Raw genomic sequence first — 15,066 nt, 5'->3', positions numbered from 1 at the left:
AAGATTTGCAGTATTTGTTTTCTTATTTGTGTGTCTAATATAGTCTGTGTCATCTAAAAACACACTTTACTTTGCTTTTTCTTCCCACGAAGTAACTTTAATTATATGTGAAAAACGGGGCTTTTGCAGTTATCTGCTCTAACATAGCTACAAGTCAGGTGTGACTTGCTTTTCCGCTGCAAGCATGTGGTGCAGAAAACATCGCGTGCGACCAGCAGAGGGAGATATCCCAACAGCTTAACGCTTGTCGCTGACACCAACGAGGAAGCCAACGTCTGGAGCTGATCAGTGAAACCTCCACCGGATCAGACCAGACATGGGCACACTGCACCACCTAAACGCGCTCATCACCGAGCGGCTCACCGCGGCGGCGGTGGAGATTTTCGGGGCTGTGGAGAAAACCTTAATAGACTACCAGGGAGAGATCAGCCGATCCAAGCAGGAGATAAATCAGCTGCGATCACTGCTCTCCTGGCCTGAAGTCAGGCTACACAGATCAGGTGTGTAAATGTAATACTCATTACTTTATGTTAAAGGCTGCAGCTGTTTCACCTCTAGACTTTTCTCGTACCATTCAGCAGATCATCTTTTGAGTGCCTGCAGTGATGAAGAGGCTTCTCCCGAGGGCTCTACCCCACATGTGAGCCCAAAGCCCCAGAGCATCCTGCACATTAAAGAGGAGCATGATCAAAGGGATGCTCAGCAAGGAGCCTCCTGTAGGCAGCAGAGTGATACCACAGTGTCACCTGAGGTTGTGACAAGAGGAGATCACGAGGATCCACCCTTGCACCTATACACTGTATTAACTGTTAAGCAGGCAGCAGCTATCAAAGCTGAGCCACACGGAGATGAGTGTTTAACATCTACCTGCGGAATAAATGCGGAGTCAGAAGTTCAACAACTTAACCCAGAAGGTGAGGAGCACATCCAGGAAAAGCTGGCATCAGTTATTTTGTTCTTATATCAGTCTGAGTGCTGGAATGAGAAAAATTTCCTTTACATTCATGTTGTGTTTCAATGTTAAACAGAAAGGTGAAAGGAAATGTCAAGCAGCCGTCTCTCATGTTCAAATATACTGATAACCGTGGTACTAATTAGATATAAATAATTAAAAATGATGGCAATTTATTATTAATATTTTATTATTAATATTTTAATATAATAACATAATATTTTTTTAGATCCACTGGAGATCACTTATTCTAAGAATCATGGGACTCAACAAGACCAGAGCCAGTATCAGCACCGCTACAACCGTCATACATCTCAGATCATAAAAGTACAGGCGTTTACATCATCTAGACCTCAGGAAGAGGCGGACTGTGACTGTACACTACCTCATCAGCCAGTAGATGATTATAATGAGGCTCCTTCTCTAACCCTGAGCCCCAAATGCAGTCTGAGCAACAATGCATTTACTACAGAAAACAGGACAGATGTTGAAGGCTGTACACTGTCTGGAGAGTCTCAGTCTGTCCACTCTGTAGAGCCAGAGCAGCTTGTTGGTCAGAGTGACCATACTAAAAACATAGAGGGTGTGGGGATTAAGCTGCTCAAACCATCGGGAACAAGACAACAGAAAAGACAAATCTCTGAGTTGAACTCCAAGGACGGAGACAGTATAACAATGGAAGAAGATGGAAATCATTTCATAAGGGAGAGAAGGCACACATGCCCCATTTGTGCTAAGCGTTTTAAAGAGTCGAGTCATTTGAAAGATCACGTGAGAATCCACACAGGAGAGAAGCCTTACCGCTGTAAGGAATGCGGCGTGAACTTCAGGCAGAGCGGAGCCCTGACGTTACACATGAGAATCCACACAGGAGAGCGACCGTACCAGTGCACAGAGTGCGGCAGGCGCTTCAATCGTAAAGGTGACATGGAGACTCACAGGGTGACGCACACAGGGGAGAGGCCTCATTCGTGCTTGTTTTGCGGGAAAACCTTTCAAAGGAAGAGCCAATTAAACACACATCTGAAGATCCATGAAGAGGACAGAACCGATTACACTCACCCACTGTGACTGTTCACAGGAGACAGAAGTGACATGTCTAAAACCCTTTATTTTAATTGCAACTGATGTTACAACTGTAGGACTCAAGGAAGCATGTTAGGATAAAATCATTCCATTTGCAGTCCACAGTTCTCATCATCAGTGTCTTCAACACTTTCACCAATGCAAATCCCTCTCCTAACAACACGTTATTTCTCTGTGTAAAACCAGGTTCTTGGCGAGCCTAGAACCATATATCTTCATTTCATTAGAGACTAACAATATTATTAAACTGTGTCTTATCATTATCATTGTCACATTAGATGTGAGTCATATAACAATCTCTATAAGTAATATGTGCAACTTTTACCCCACAAACTGAAAGAGCTCGTGTGAGCAGATGTCTCTGGGTATCAGTGCAAATGCAAACCAGAAATTCTTTAGTGAAGACAAATTTAATAAAGAAAGCTGCTGTAATGCAAACTGTAGAGTTAAAGGAGATGAACACAATGTCTCAGTTTTAATAGGTAGTTGTCAAAACAAAACTAGCATGTACATTAAAGGGCAAGACAATAAAAATGAATTCATTCAGCTGACAAACATTTTCTACTAGACAATTTTTGTGTCTCCAAAGTAAATAAATTGTCGTTTTTTTGAATATTTTCATTGTGTCTGTTTTTTAAATAAAAACATAAGCATTACATGACAACAGGGGTCTCGAACTCCAATCTCTGAAACCATGTGTGCTTGTTGCAACACACGTAAATATAATTAGTAGGTCATTAGCAAGAGTATAGAACTTGACTGCATGCTGAGGTGGCAATTCAGTCATTTGATTCATATTACAGCAGCTCACGAGTGAATGAACATGGTGCAATAAAGTACTGTTAGAAGTACATTTTTCCAAAAACTTACATACTTAAATTTACTTGAGTACTGTTAGCGGTTGCCACTTTAGCATGTGTAGCATTGTGTAGGTGTCGAAGAAGAGGAATCTGTTGAGAAATTCATGTCAACTATCACAGATGTTTTTTATTATATTTTTAATAAGACGCTATTACACTCCTTGAAAGTTGTTAAATGTGAACAGACTTTTCCTTTAATTTTTGTGGAATATTACAGCAGATATAGATGAAACTTGCCTCAGAGGGACAGTAGGTGGCCCAGAGGAGGAATGTGTTGAAAGTTTGATGTCAACTATCAAGTATGATTTTTAATGATTTTTTGAATATGATGCAACCAGGCTGTCCCAATGCAATGTGTGCGCGCGTGTAAGTGTGCTCGGGTCTGCCATCGGTAAAGAAGGAGAAAAGGCGCTGCCGTAAAGGCTAGTGTAGCAGCGCAAGAAAAGTTAGGCGGCGGCTAAGAGGCGGCTGGCTTCACCGCGGTTTCATCAGTTACACGGGTGACACTAACGGAGAGCAGGTAGGCCTACTGCTCACGCAGTAATCCACGGGAGTTCGTTTTTGGGTTCTTGATTGTCGTTTCTTCAAGTTTTTAAAACTTTGGAAGTCGTTGATGTAGAGTTTTCAAAGCATTGTAAAAGCTCCTGGAAGCGCTCACATGTGAAAGTCACATTCTATTGTTGGCTTCTGCTTTTATACCTGCCGCTCAACACGTCATCCTCATCACCTTGACTTCCAGTGTCACCCAAGCAAAGTGGAGTGATAAACATGTCGGCTTTATTTATTCAGATTAAGTTTCCCGTAAAAAATTATTTCTCATTTAGTTTCACAGTTTCAATTCAAATGGGTTAAAAAAGTATTATTGTAATATTTTATATATATATTTGTATTTTTAATCGTTAATTCATCACTTTATAAACAAGAAGTATCAATAACGAAAACTCATCACGTTAATTAAGTCTGATTATTTCTTTCGTTAAAATGAACTGCGTTAGTCGATCACTTTTTTAAAAATATTTAAAGAAAATATCATCTTCATGCAGAAAAATTAAATAAATAAACGAATAAAAAATGAATATATACAATAAAGTTGCTGTACTGTAAAATATTGTTGCAGCATTTAACTGCGCCTTTGATAAAGACCTTTCGCCTTTTTCCCGTTGTAGTTCAGAGTGAAATTTAGCTGCTTGTGTATAGTGATTTATGCGCAACTTTTGAGGACTCTGAGCACACCTTAAACTATTTTACAAACGCGAATTTCAAACTTCAATCCCCGTACGATCAGGGGTGGTCCTAGCCTGTTTGGTGCCACTCCCTCTGGAGGGTGGTTAGGGTGGTGTCTGAGAGGCAGATGTTGTCCAAGATAAGGACAATCATGGATAATACCTCCCACCCACTCCATGACGTACTGGCTAGCCACAGGAGCACGTTCAGTGAGAGACTGCCAAAAAGCACCACTGAACAACACAGGATATCTGTGGCTTGTGGCCATCTCCCTGGACAACTCCTCCATCTAATGCACTGTAAACATTGCAATAGTTACACCCGTTTTACGCACGCTCTTTTCTACTCTGTAATATTCTTGTCAATTTTCTTGATATTTATTTATAATCGCCTCTGTTCATCTTGATATTTAGAATTGAGTGATCTGTATATATTAGTGCTATTTCTTAAATGTGTAAAATCTGTAACATAATGTATTGTTTGGAGTTAAGTCTGTTACTGTTACTATTTTTACAATTTCGTCTTGGAGCAACTGTAACCCACATAATTTCTTTAGGGATTAATACAGTATTCTGATTCTGATTGTTTCAGGATGACCTGCCATTATCCAATGACACGTCCGCTTACCTGTATCTTTTTCTTGTTTCTCCTCCTCTTGTTTTCTCCTTTTTCTAAACTGAGGACCTGATGGCTTTGAACTTTTCTTGTCCATCATCCATTGGTTTTAATTTTGCACTCCAGTATGAACACCCATCCCCCAACCCGAGGATCACCACAAGATAACCTTTCACATGCTTTGTCTAGGGTTTATTTCTGGGATTTCAAACAAACCAGGATTCAAATCATGAATACATAATGGTCTTGGATTTACAGCATTATGAATGAAATGTGATCCATTTGGCAGCAGTACAGCACTGCTGTAAGCCACGTCGTCTCGTCTCTCTGGACTGTATGTAGCGGAGATGACAATAAAGTTTACTTTGACTTCAGCTGCAAGCAGTCGCACTGAGGGCTCTCGCGCTCACTTTTCGCGTATAGAATTTAGAAAAAACATTGGTGCAAATTATAAGTCTGTATCATAATGTTTGGTGTTTTCGTGTTTGTCGGTTTGTTTTTATTTTGTTGTATTTTGCGAGCTGGTTATTAGATGCTGCTCCAGCCAGCCAGTGAATCCCCCGCCGCCCCGCCCTCTCCTCCCTGTGCCGCAAGCAGCAGGCGCACCTCGCAAACGGAGGGCGCCGTTACTCCCAGCAAATGGGCGATAGAAAACCGATTGGTTTCTATGCCATCCCTAAATTGCGCTGGCAGGATGTCGGGGCAGCATGAGTATGAGCACCTTTTTTTTGCCGATGCCCATGATGCCGCCCTGGGCAACCGTGCAAAAACCGCTACTGGTTACGATTTTACAATAACCTATAAAGGTTAGTATTTAAACTAAATAAGCTGCTGCGTTTATTGAAAATTTCTCTCAGTAAACGATCCAGTATAGCATCATAAAATCAGACAGATGTGACATTAACCAAAAACACCAAAATGTACCAGAATCACGGGAATAATTGATTAGATTAAATTTCCTGTATTTTTATAGCGCTTTACTTAATCCCTATGGTATGGAGGACCACAAGAGCCATGCGCATCGAAATAAAGAATTCTGTGCTTAAATAATGAATTGCAGAATAAATTCTGCATTTGTAAATTCATTTTTGAATTCCAATTTAATAAACTGCATTTCAAAAACCTTTTCCATTTGCACTTTAATAAACTGCATTTCAAAATCCTTTTTCAATTTGCATTTTAATAAACTGCATTTCAAAATCCTTTTCCCTTTCCTGTTTGCTCTGGGATTAGCTGCTGGATTAGCTCTTCGATTAACAATTTCCTTGCAGCTATTCAAATTAGCCACACCATGGGATGTAAGGAGCTCTCTGATTGGTTGGACAGATACAGGCTGTCTGCCTGGATTTTTCTAGCTCATAGCTTCGCCCTGCTAAGAAGCGTGAGTGCTTGTACAAAGGCCGTTCAGCCACGGGATGTACAGTCGGCTTGACACGGATATGTGAAGAATGAAGGGACCCTGCAGCGAAACGGGGAGCCCAACCTCTGACTGAGTGCCTGTTTTCGCAGTCTGACCACTGTTGAAGGTAACGCGCTAACATGGCTAACGCTAGCATCACTGCACGTAGCCCCGTTATTTTAAGGTCGCAGCTGTACAAGCTAGCTACGTGTTTTGTAAGCTGCTGTGCTCTTCACAAATAAAGCTGGAAGCAGCTCAGACTCTTAGAACCAGCACTGAGGCCTGTTACATTTATACAGTGTTAGAGCAATGGCTGCAGCCTACAGTCTTTAAACTAGCGATTAAAATGCTGACAGTAAACTCGTCAGTCCAGATGTTACCACATTACTCTATGGTACTTAGAGTTAAAACAACTGAGACAGGCTGATTAAAATAACAGCTGTCAGTTCTCTCATTCCTTATATCAAGACTGGAGATCACACTACTGATTTCAGCTCATTTAATATGTGAGTGCACAGAATCATTCTCAACTGGGCATAAACGATGATCAAAGGTTGTATATATGATGAATTCATCAAATCCCAGCCTCTAACACAGTGCGCTGAATCTAAGCTTTCAATGTCCAGTATATTCTAATCAATGCAATTTAAGCATTCACTGAACCTAGAGTATCTACACCTGTGTGGCAAATGTGTGGTAAAGCTACAGATAATGAAATTTAATTATTAATACAATATATATCATGAGAAACGAAAGCTGAAATTGATTCAGTTTAGTACTTTTCTCTGTATGCTCTGTGATTATAAAGGCCTCAAATTCTGTGATATATACTGTAAATGATTTTCACAGAGGTCTTAAAGTACTTAAATCACTGCTGATAGTCTGGTTGTTTATATTTTCACGTTTTTGTGGGGCTGTTTTTTGACGATTTGGACTCCTCTGGGAGATGAGGACACACCCACATCTGTTCCATACTGCAGCCGTTGATGGTGTTACAGCTCTGAGGCAGCCTTGGGCCATCAGACACACACACTGGAAAACCAGCACCTGGACTTCATGCAGGAGACGGCCTCATCCTCTACTTAACCTCCTAATCTCTTTCTCCTTTAACACACAATTAAAATCACTCCAAAAGAGTGTAAACTTACTGAGGAAGTCTCTAACTTGTACACATTTGTACTTTTACTTGTTTCCTGAGTTATATTTAAGAAGAGTAAAGTTATTCACATAAAGTTTTTATTCTTCTGTATTTATTCTTTTGTATCATGTACCACAGTCATACTGAACTTTACAGACCTGGTGAATTGGAGAAAAAAAATCATATATATATATATATATACACACATGAATGAATCATTTAGCTTCAGCAGTATTTCTATTCATCTTATGAATTCCAGTCTAATGTCAATTAACTGTTTGAGTTTGGTCTTAAACTAAGAGAATACCATCTGGTTCAACAATCTTTTTATCTTATTATTTGCAAAACGGTTTTCTTCTGAGAGATGCTCCTGAGGCTGAAATTGAGCCCAGAGAAACAACAACAAAGTTTAGTTCCTCTGGGTTTTCCATGGAAAATTCTTTTATCACTCATCCAGGTGACTTCTCCAGTGTCATGGATGAGTAATGAATATATCTCCCACTGGAAACCATTGTGTCCAGTCAATCGACTTTTTTAAGGAGAGCTGTTAGATGCTGTGCTCATGAGGACAATGAGTTTTAACTTGCAGCACAACACAAAGCTGCCATACTGGATCAACGATCAAAACACTTAATTGAGAAGAATTAAATCAAAATGTAATATCCTCATATGATGACACATCACACATGACCCAGCATTGTTCTAAGAATGCAAACTTTCTTATTGGAAGTTTCCACAGCTGCCAGAAAGGGACAGATTTCTGGCTGGTGTTAATGAGTGGTCGTTGCTCTCTCGTTTTCTCTGGAAGTGCTGCACGGAAGATGTAACACCCAGGATAAGCGCTGAGTTGTGTGACCTTGTCAGGAATTAGCCATCTTCAGCTTTCTGGTAAGGAAAAGTGGAACCAGAAGATATTCAAATACATTTCTCCACAGCTGCTGATGAATTCTACAAAAAACAAAGTTTGTTAAAAACATTTGCAGGTGAATCACCACTGATTTATCACTGACATCCATTTACTCAAAAGGCAAGTTGGCTCAGTTGAAAACCATTTGAGGGGCGTGTTAGCGGTCACGTCCAGCGGGTGTGTGGGCGGGAGCGTTACACAGTCGCTCCACCTCAAGTCACTACTGTGCAGACTCTGGCTCCAAATTTGCAAGATGGCAGCCTCCACAAGCGGGATATTCATTTTTGCACAATGGTAGGAGGCGGTGTCAAGTCGTCCATCTTTTCTACAGTCAATGGTTTATATGCTCACTTGAAAACCATTTTAATACTTGACATAATTTTCAGTATATTTACTATTTTTGTGAGTATTCAGTACTTGAGTATAATTTATTCAATTATTTAGTAATAAATATGAAGTAAAAAGTTTTAATCACAAATGTGATTTTTCCAAAACTAATCTTTGCTTAACACTTCTAACCTGTTACTGTAAGGTTTATAATAAAGTCATAATAACCTGATATTTAGAATCCCCATTTCCTTTATGCGTATATGTAGTCAAACAATGGCAGTAAAAAACATAGTGTTAAAATAGCTCTATATAGCATTATTTCTTTAACCTTACGATTAATCTTGAGAAGAGGTCAAAGGTCAGTTATCGTTATGGGGTCTTGCTATATGTTATGACACAAACATAGCAAAGTTGTAAGTATCATAGTTTCTAGGTTCTAAGGCTTTTTGACAGTTTAATAGTGAGCTTTACAAGATTGATTTTCGTGCCAAAGGCTGGCTCACTTATGACCACTAGAGCTGGAAACAAGACCTCAAGCAATTGCTAAGGCTAATTAGCACGGCTAGCATTTTAAAAACATTTGTTAAATGTTGTCATTGCTAACATATAACTGTTTAAAAGCATGGTGAGTAGCGAGAACGCTAAGTTATTGTTAGCTTTGAAAAGAAAAATGTGAAGATGTAACATTAGCATGAGCTATATGCTAATGTTAGTCACCAGATGTTTGCTTGAGTGATTTGCTGCTTTCTAATATCTGTGTTTATTTCCTGGTATACCTATACCTACGTGGTTAGTATACATGCTACATAAAGGCTGACAAAGGCAGTAAGTATAAATGATCATGAATTAACTGTAAATTACATTGCGGTGAGCTCCATTTATATAGTTGTATCACGTGCACACGCATGTTGCAACCGTAACCATGGCCTGCAGAGGGTATATAAATACTGCACAATGTTCCATTCCTCACTTTACACTTGCTATTGGACTTGTTTTGACTTGCTCCAACCTCAGCCTGTGGAAAGCTAAGTTTTGGAAAATATTTTTCTGAAAGCGGATTTTACTTGCAAGCGACAACAAGTACTTCATCTTTGGATCGTTTGTACTTGTTTTTCATCTCGTGAACCCCGACTCCTCGACAGTCCCCTGGACTTCGCTGCAGGTACTTTTAACATTTCTTAAGTTATTTTAAGAGTCACTAAATGACTGTAATAATTTAATAAGTTCCAGTGTGAATGTCAAGTTTTAATGTTATCAAAATATGTGTATTCCAAGATTTTTCCCCGAAAATTGTTTGTATGCTTTAAATTTTCTGGGAGACGTGTAGAAAATATTAACGACTGATGTATGAATTTGAAAAAAAGGTGTTACTTTGATTTGAAGGCTTCAAATTTGACACTTTTTAAATGGTTAAAAATAGCTTAATGGACAAAAATGTGTAAAATGCCCCAAAATCAGTCTCTTTGGTAACAGCATCTTCAGGATGTCATGAGGTCAGAACACACAGGTGTAAACACACCAGATCCCGGTCTTCTCCTAACATCCTGTTCTTCTCCGGATCAAAGGCTTTATTGAAATAAACTATAACTTTTTCCCTGCTACAAAACGTGATGATAAAAAATAATAAAAATAAAAGAATATAAAAAAGAATATGAGAACAGTAATCATAGTGTAGTAGTAATGATGGTATTAAGACCTATCTTATGTTATGGTAATACTTTATAATATATCTTATTATATAGCTGACAGATATATTGTATTACACAGGGATAGCATGTGGTAAAAAGATTTCATGTATCTGTCCTTATGGCAGATACAGTCCTTGTGCACATTCCTAATAATGCAGATTTTGTGTTAAGAGTTTTTATTTGTTTGTTTTTTGCTTGACCATGGTTTTGAGACATACCTGCACAGCTTTGTGTGTTTGCAATTTTCACTTCTGCCAAGGAATTTATGTTTTTAGTAACTTTTGCTTGCCCGTTATTTTTTTGTAAACATCACAGTTGAAAAAAATTGAATTAATCCTGATCAAACTTTGTAGGGGTGTAGAGTGGGGTTATGTAAAATTAGCTTACATCCACTTCAAGGTTAACTTTATTATTGGTCAAAAATGAACAAAAATCTTTATAATTTAGAAGCTATGATTCTTAAAAGTGTGGAGTCTGTGGTCTATATATAAAAGTACTGTGTAAAGATTTAAAATATCACATTACATCTGACCTCTGACCTCTCCTTCAAGGTCAAATAAAGTCAAACTTGTGCCATTCAGTCTGACATAAATGTAGCCTAAAATGCTTTTCTCTCATCATCTGCTGAAACTAACAGATGGGTATGGTGAGTATATCCTTCTCTCATCCTACCCCTCTTCTGATGAAGAACAGGACACTGATATCCAGCGTGTCAGTGAAGGTGGGTATGGTGAGTATATCCTTCTCTCATCCTCCCCCTCTTCTCACGAAGCTTCTCCTTCAACCTCAGTTCTCACCTCCTCAGCAAAGAGAAGCAGAGAAGACATCTTCACTGCAGAGGTAAGTGCAAAGAGGTGCAAGGTAAGTGATGGCACGTTCTGTGGCCCTTCAACATCATCAGGTTCTTTTGGAGTCAGACGTTTCTGGGAAAGGCCTTTTAACCTTTCACTTGATGACAGTGACTCTGACTAGGTAATGTTAGAACTTGTTTTTAAACTTTAAATGTTTAAGTTGGCCTTTGCGTCTTGCAGTGTTTGTAAGACACTTTCTTGCTTTGAGGACAGCTTCTTGTAAATATCCTTTACTTTTTAATTAACTTTGTAATGTTTAAGTTAAGCCTTTGTGTCTTGTGATGTTTGCAACACAGCTAACTAAGAATATCTGACTTTTAAAGGATATTAACTAACACATGTGAAATGTATTGTTTTTTTCTTAATATGTGACATTGCCTGTGTGACTGTAAGGTGGTGTTTTAGGTGTTGTTACTTCTATTTTTGTTAATATCACAGGTAACTGTTTAAATGACTTACATATTTTTTTTCTTAAGCTCTAGCTCACCATGCAGGACAAAGGTAAGTCCGTACTTAATGTCAACACAAATGAGTAGAAAAGGTTTAAAAATGATGTCGTGAACTGACTGTAGTCTCTTGTTTTTACATAAGGTATAGCCTGTGGCTAAGGGATCAGAGGTAAGGTAAAAACACATAACAGAGGAAAAGTAAATTGAACAAATCAGTGATCTGTGAATTCATCCTTTTGTCTTTGTCTTTTTGTCTTCAGGTGCTTTACACCTGTCCTCTCCCAGCATTCCAGACGGCGCTACACAGAGAGATGCTCCACCCAGAAGACAGCCTTACCCCAACCTGATGAGAAGGATGGATGACCAAATGACAAACTGGAGAGTGGTGCTGTGTTCCAGCTATGTAAGTTATCACCTCACATTGGCTACAAACTGTCTTAAAGACTAAATCCTTCCAATAGCTGGTATAAATCATCGTCCTACAGTACTGTAGGTCTAAGTTTATTTATAGTTATTGTGTGTACATGTTGAGTTTAAAATAGCATTTTAACAACATGCTGCAGCTGCCAACAATGGAAATGCTGTTTTGTGTTAAAATTACGTCTTTCTTGTGTTATTGCTTTGCAGGTCAGCTGAGAGTGGACAGAGCTGCACAGAGGACCAAAGATCCACTCTCAGCACTTCATACCTGACTGGCCACAGCACCGCCCCTCTTCACCCAGGGTGAGGAGGGTCCTGACCCCGCCTGCACAGAGGGAGTTGTGAACATGCACTTCTGTGTCGGTGGGTTTAGGAGCCTCCTCACACTCACACGGATGAAGACTGTCACTGGAAGATGTCTCCATTGCATCAGCAGGACAGGACGTAAGGATTTGTATAATATCACAGTTTGTGATGCTTTATACATGTTTTTATTGCTTCATTTCAAACTAGGAGATATAAAATAAACCAGTTTTTATAATAGTTTCTGTCTCTTTAGTTGTTTTCTTAATAAGTTATTTGGAACATCATTGCAACCTGTCAGCTTTTTATTGAGGATTTAGAAAGTTGCTGGTGGCCCAAGTGTGTACAGTGGGGTGTTGTTTTGGTCACATGGTGAAAGGGACCTCAGGGGGAGCAAAAAGAACAACTGAACAATTTTGGGATTCACAGACTTTGGTAATCGTTAAAAAAATGAAGAAAAATTGTTCTGTGTGAACAAGAAGCTCAAATATAAACCTTGCTGACACAAATGATCTGCTATCTGTAAGCAGGAAAATGTTTTCATGAGCCTGGGTGAAGCTAATTTGTATGAGTTTAACCTCCTGGTCCAAAACTTTTAGAAGATTAATACGTTCACCCGCTGATTCTTACTTGGCCTGAATGTTTGAATGTTTGCAGTTTCAGGTCCTAAGTAAGTAAGTACTGTAGAAAGTGAGAAGCAATTTAATCGAGTCCTGGGATGAATTGGGACAAAAGGGTAATGTGACAGACACATTACTTCCCTTCCCTCGTTTAACAACGTGTAAGCAGACTGGTTTAACCTGCAATTTACTGCATGTTGTTAGGCTGCATGGTACAACCACAGTCTGCTAACCACCCGTGGTGAGCGAAGGTTTTGAGGTCTTGCTCGAGCTACTGATGAAGTTTTATTAATGCTTGTTAAGTTTCCCAACCACATTTCATCTCGATGGTCCAAGGCTTACATCTTTAAGCTCACAAATATACTTCTGTAATTAATCAGTAACCAATTTATTACTTTAAGTTGCAGTGTGAGGGGCATTGATGAACATAAATTTGATTTAACTGGATTATGTGTTTAGGTCAAGAGACACAGACCTTCATCTTCAAGAGGCTCTTCTTAAATGTCTGATCACGATGTTTGTGTTTGTCTGCAGCATCACTGCAGCAGAGAGGGTATAACACAAGGCCACAGTCATGTGGTATTCTGTCCTGCTATTAAGTGAATAAAATACTGAAGAAATATCTAGACACTAAATACAGTCACTGGCCACTTCATTAGTTACACCTTGCCAGTACTGTTTTGGACCTTCTTTCACCTTCAGAACTGCCCTAATTCTTTGTGGCGCAGATTCAACAAAGACCTGGAAACATTCCTCACAGATTTAGTTTCATATTGACATGATAGCATCACACAGTTGCTTCAGATTTGTCGGCTGTGCATCCATGTTGCAAATCCCCTGGTCCACCACATGCCAAAGATAATCTGCTGGATTGACATCTGTTATAAGATGAGTATACTGTGGTCATAAAATGATAGGCATGGTCAGCAGCACGGCTCAGGGAGGTTGTACCTCTGGAGAGGCCCCTTCCTACACCTGAAGTTTTTACCAGTAAAAAGAACAGAGGTATCCTCACAGTGTTTCCTAGTGAGAAGGAGAATTTATTCCTTAGACTGTGCAAAATTTCTTTCATGGTTATCCTGCTGCAAGGGTGAGCTCTGAGATGGGCCCAAGCCATGCTTGCTCCTCAGCAGTCTTTATTTAACCTGATATGTCAAACCCAATTATTGTGGAAGACTGCTCCGACTCTGGAGAAGGCGTTATGCTTTCTGTTTTTTTAAATGAGCAGTAATGATACTTGTAATAAATGTAGCCTTTATGCAGCTCTGGAGGCCTGGATTGCTGAATTGGACACTTGAAATCCCACCCTTGAAAACCCCGTAGCTGGTCAGGCCCCTGTAGCCGGAGCAGCAGAAGGTGGCGTAGGCCCTGCTAACTGTCTCCCAGCAGGTTATCCTGAGCAGATGGGAAAACATGATGGCTGGGTGACGGTGAGGAGGGAGCATAGTCTTAAACAGAAGCCCTGGTACACCACCACCGTGTTCACTATTTCCTCCACTCGGCGACACACCCGCCAGGGATCAAACTCTGGTAATTGCTGATTCTGTTCTGAGACACGTGAAGACAGCAGCAACCATAGTCAATTGTCTTCCAGGGGCCAGAGCAGGCAACACTGAGGGAAATAAAACATGCTGGCTGAGGGTAAACCTGAATTCAGTAAAAGTATAATTCACATCAGCAATAATGACACCCGGTTACATCAATCAGATGTCACTAAAATCAATATTCAATCAGTGTGTAACTTTGCCAAAACAATGTCAGACTCTGTAGTCCCCTCCCCAATCAGACCAGGAGTGTCATGTTTAGCCGCATGTTCTCCTTAAATTGCTGGCTGTCTGACTGGTGTCCAAGAAACGATGTGGGCTTTATAGATAATTGGGAAACTTTCTGGAGAAAATCTGGTCTTGTTGGGAGACAATCCCACTTTGGATGAAGCAGCTCTTATTTCGCTATGATGTTAAATTGGGGTGAAACATCATCGTAGCAGCTTTGACTGGCAGCTGCGGTCACGGAGAAACTTGTGTATCTCTGTTCGGGAATAGCAGATAGAGCGTAGGCTATGAGAGGAGGGCCAGGGTTTACGTAGCCAGCGTTTAGTACATATTAAAGTGCAAATGGGAAAAAGGTTTTTGAAATGCAGTTTATTAAATTGGAATTGAAAAATTAATTTACAAATGCAGAATTTATTCTACAATTCATTATTTAAAGCACAGAATTCTTTGTT

The 15,066-nt window shown here is 39.7% G+C and overlaps 1 protein-coding gene across 2 annotated transcripts; it reads left to right on the top strand.

The window, feature by feature from the left end:
• Window positions 1–289: 289 nt before the first annotated feature.
• On the top strand, window positions 290–2,617 carry LOC102794301 (uncharacterized). 2 transcript variants are annotated; one of them, XM_006784598.2, is made up of 3 exons: window positions 290–500; window positions 582–914; window positions 1,182–2,617. In XM_006784598.2, the coding sequence occupies exons 1-3, from the start codon at window positions 317–319 to the stop codon at window positions 2,021–2,023; spliced, it is 1,359 nt and encodes a 452-aa protein (XP_006784661.1). In that variant the 5' UTR covers window positions 290–316; the 3' UTR covers window positions 2,024–2,617. The 2 variants fall into 2 exon arrangements, with proteins under 2 accessions (XP_006784661.1, XP_006784660.1); XM_006784597.2 differs by having other exon boundaries at window positions 579–914.
• The last annotated feature ends 12,449 nt before the right edge of the window (window positions 2,618–15,066 follow it).

This window comes from Neolamprologus brichardi, chromosome 5 (assembly GCF_056152115.1).
Source record: "Neolamprologus brichardi isolate AB-2024 chromosome 5, ASM5615211v1, whole genome shotgun sequence".
In the NCBI taxonomy this organism is placed as follows: Eukaryota; Metazoa; Chordata; class Actinopteri; order Cichliformes; family Cichlidae; genus Neolamprologus; species Neolamprologus brichardi.
The sequence above is the reverse complement of the archived record's forward strand: the minus strand, read 5'-3'. Positions and strand labels throughout refer to the sequence as shown.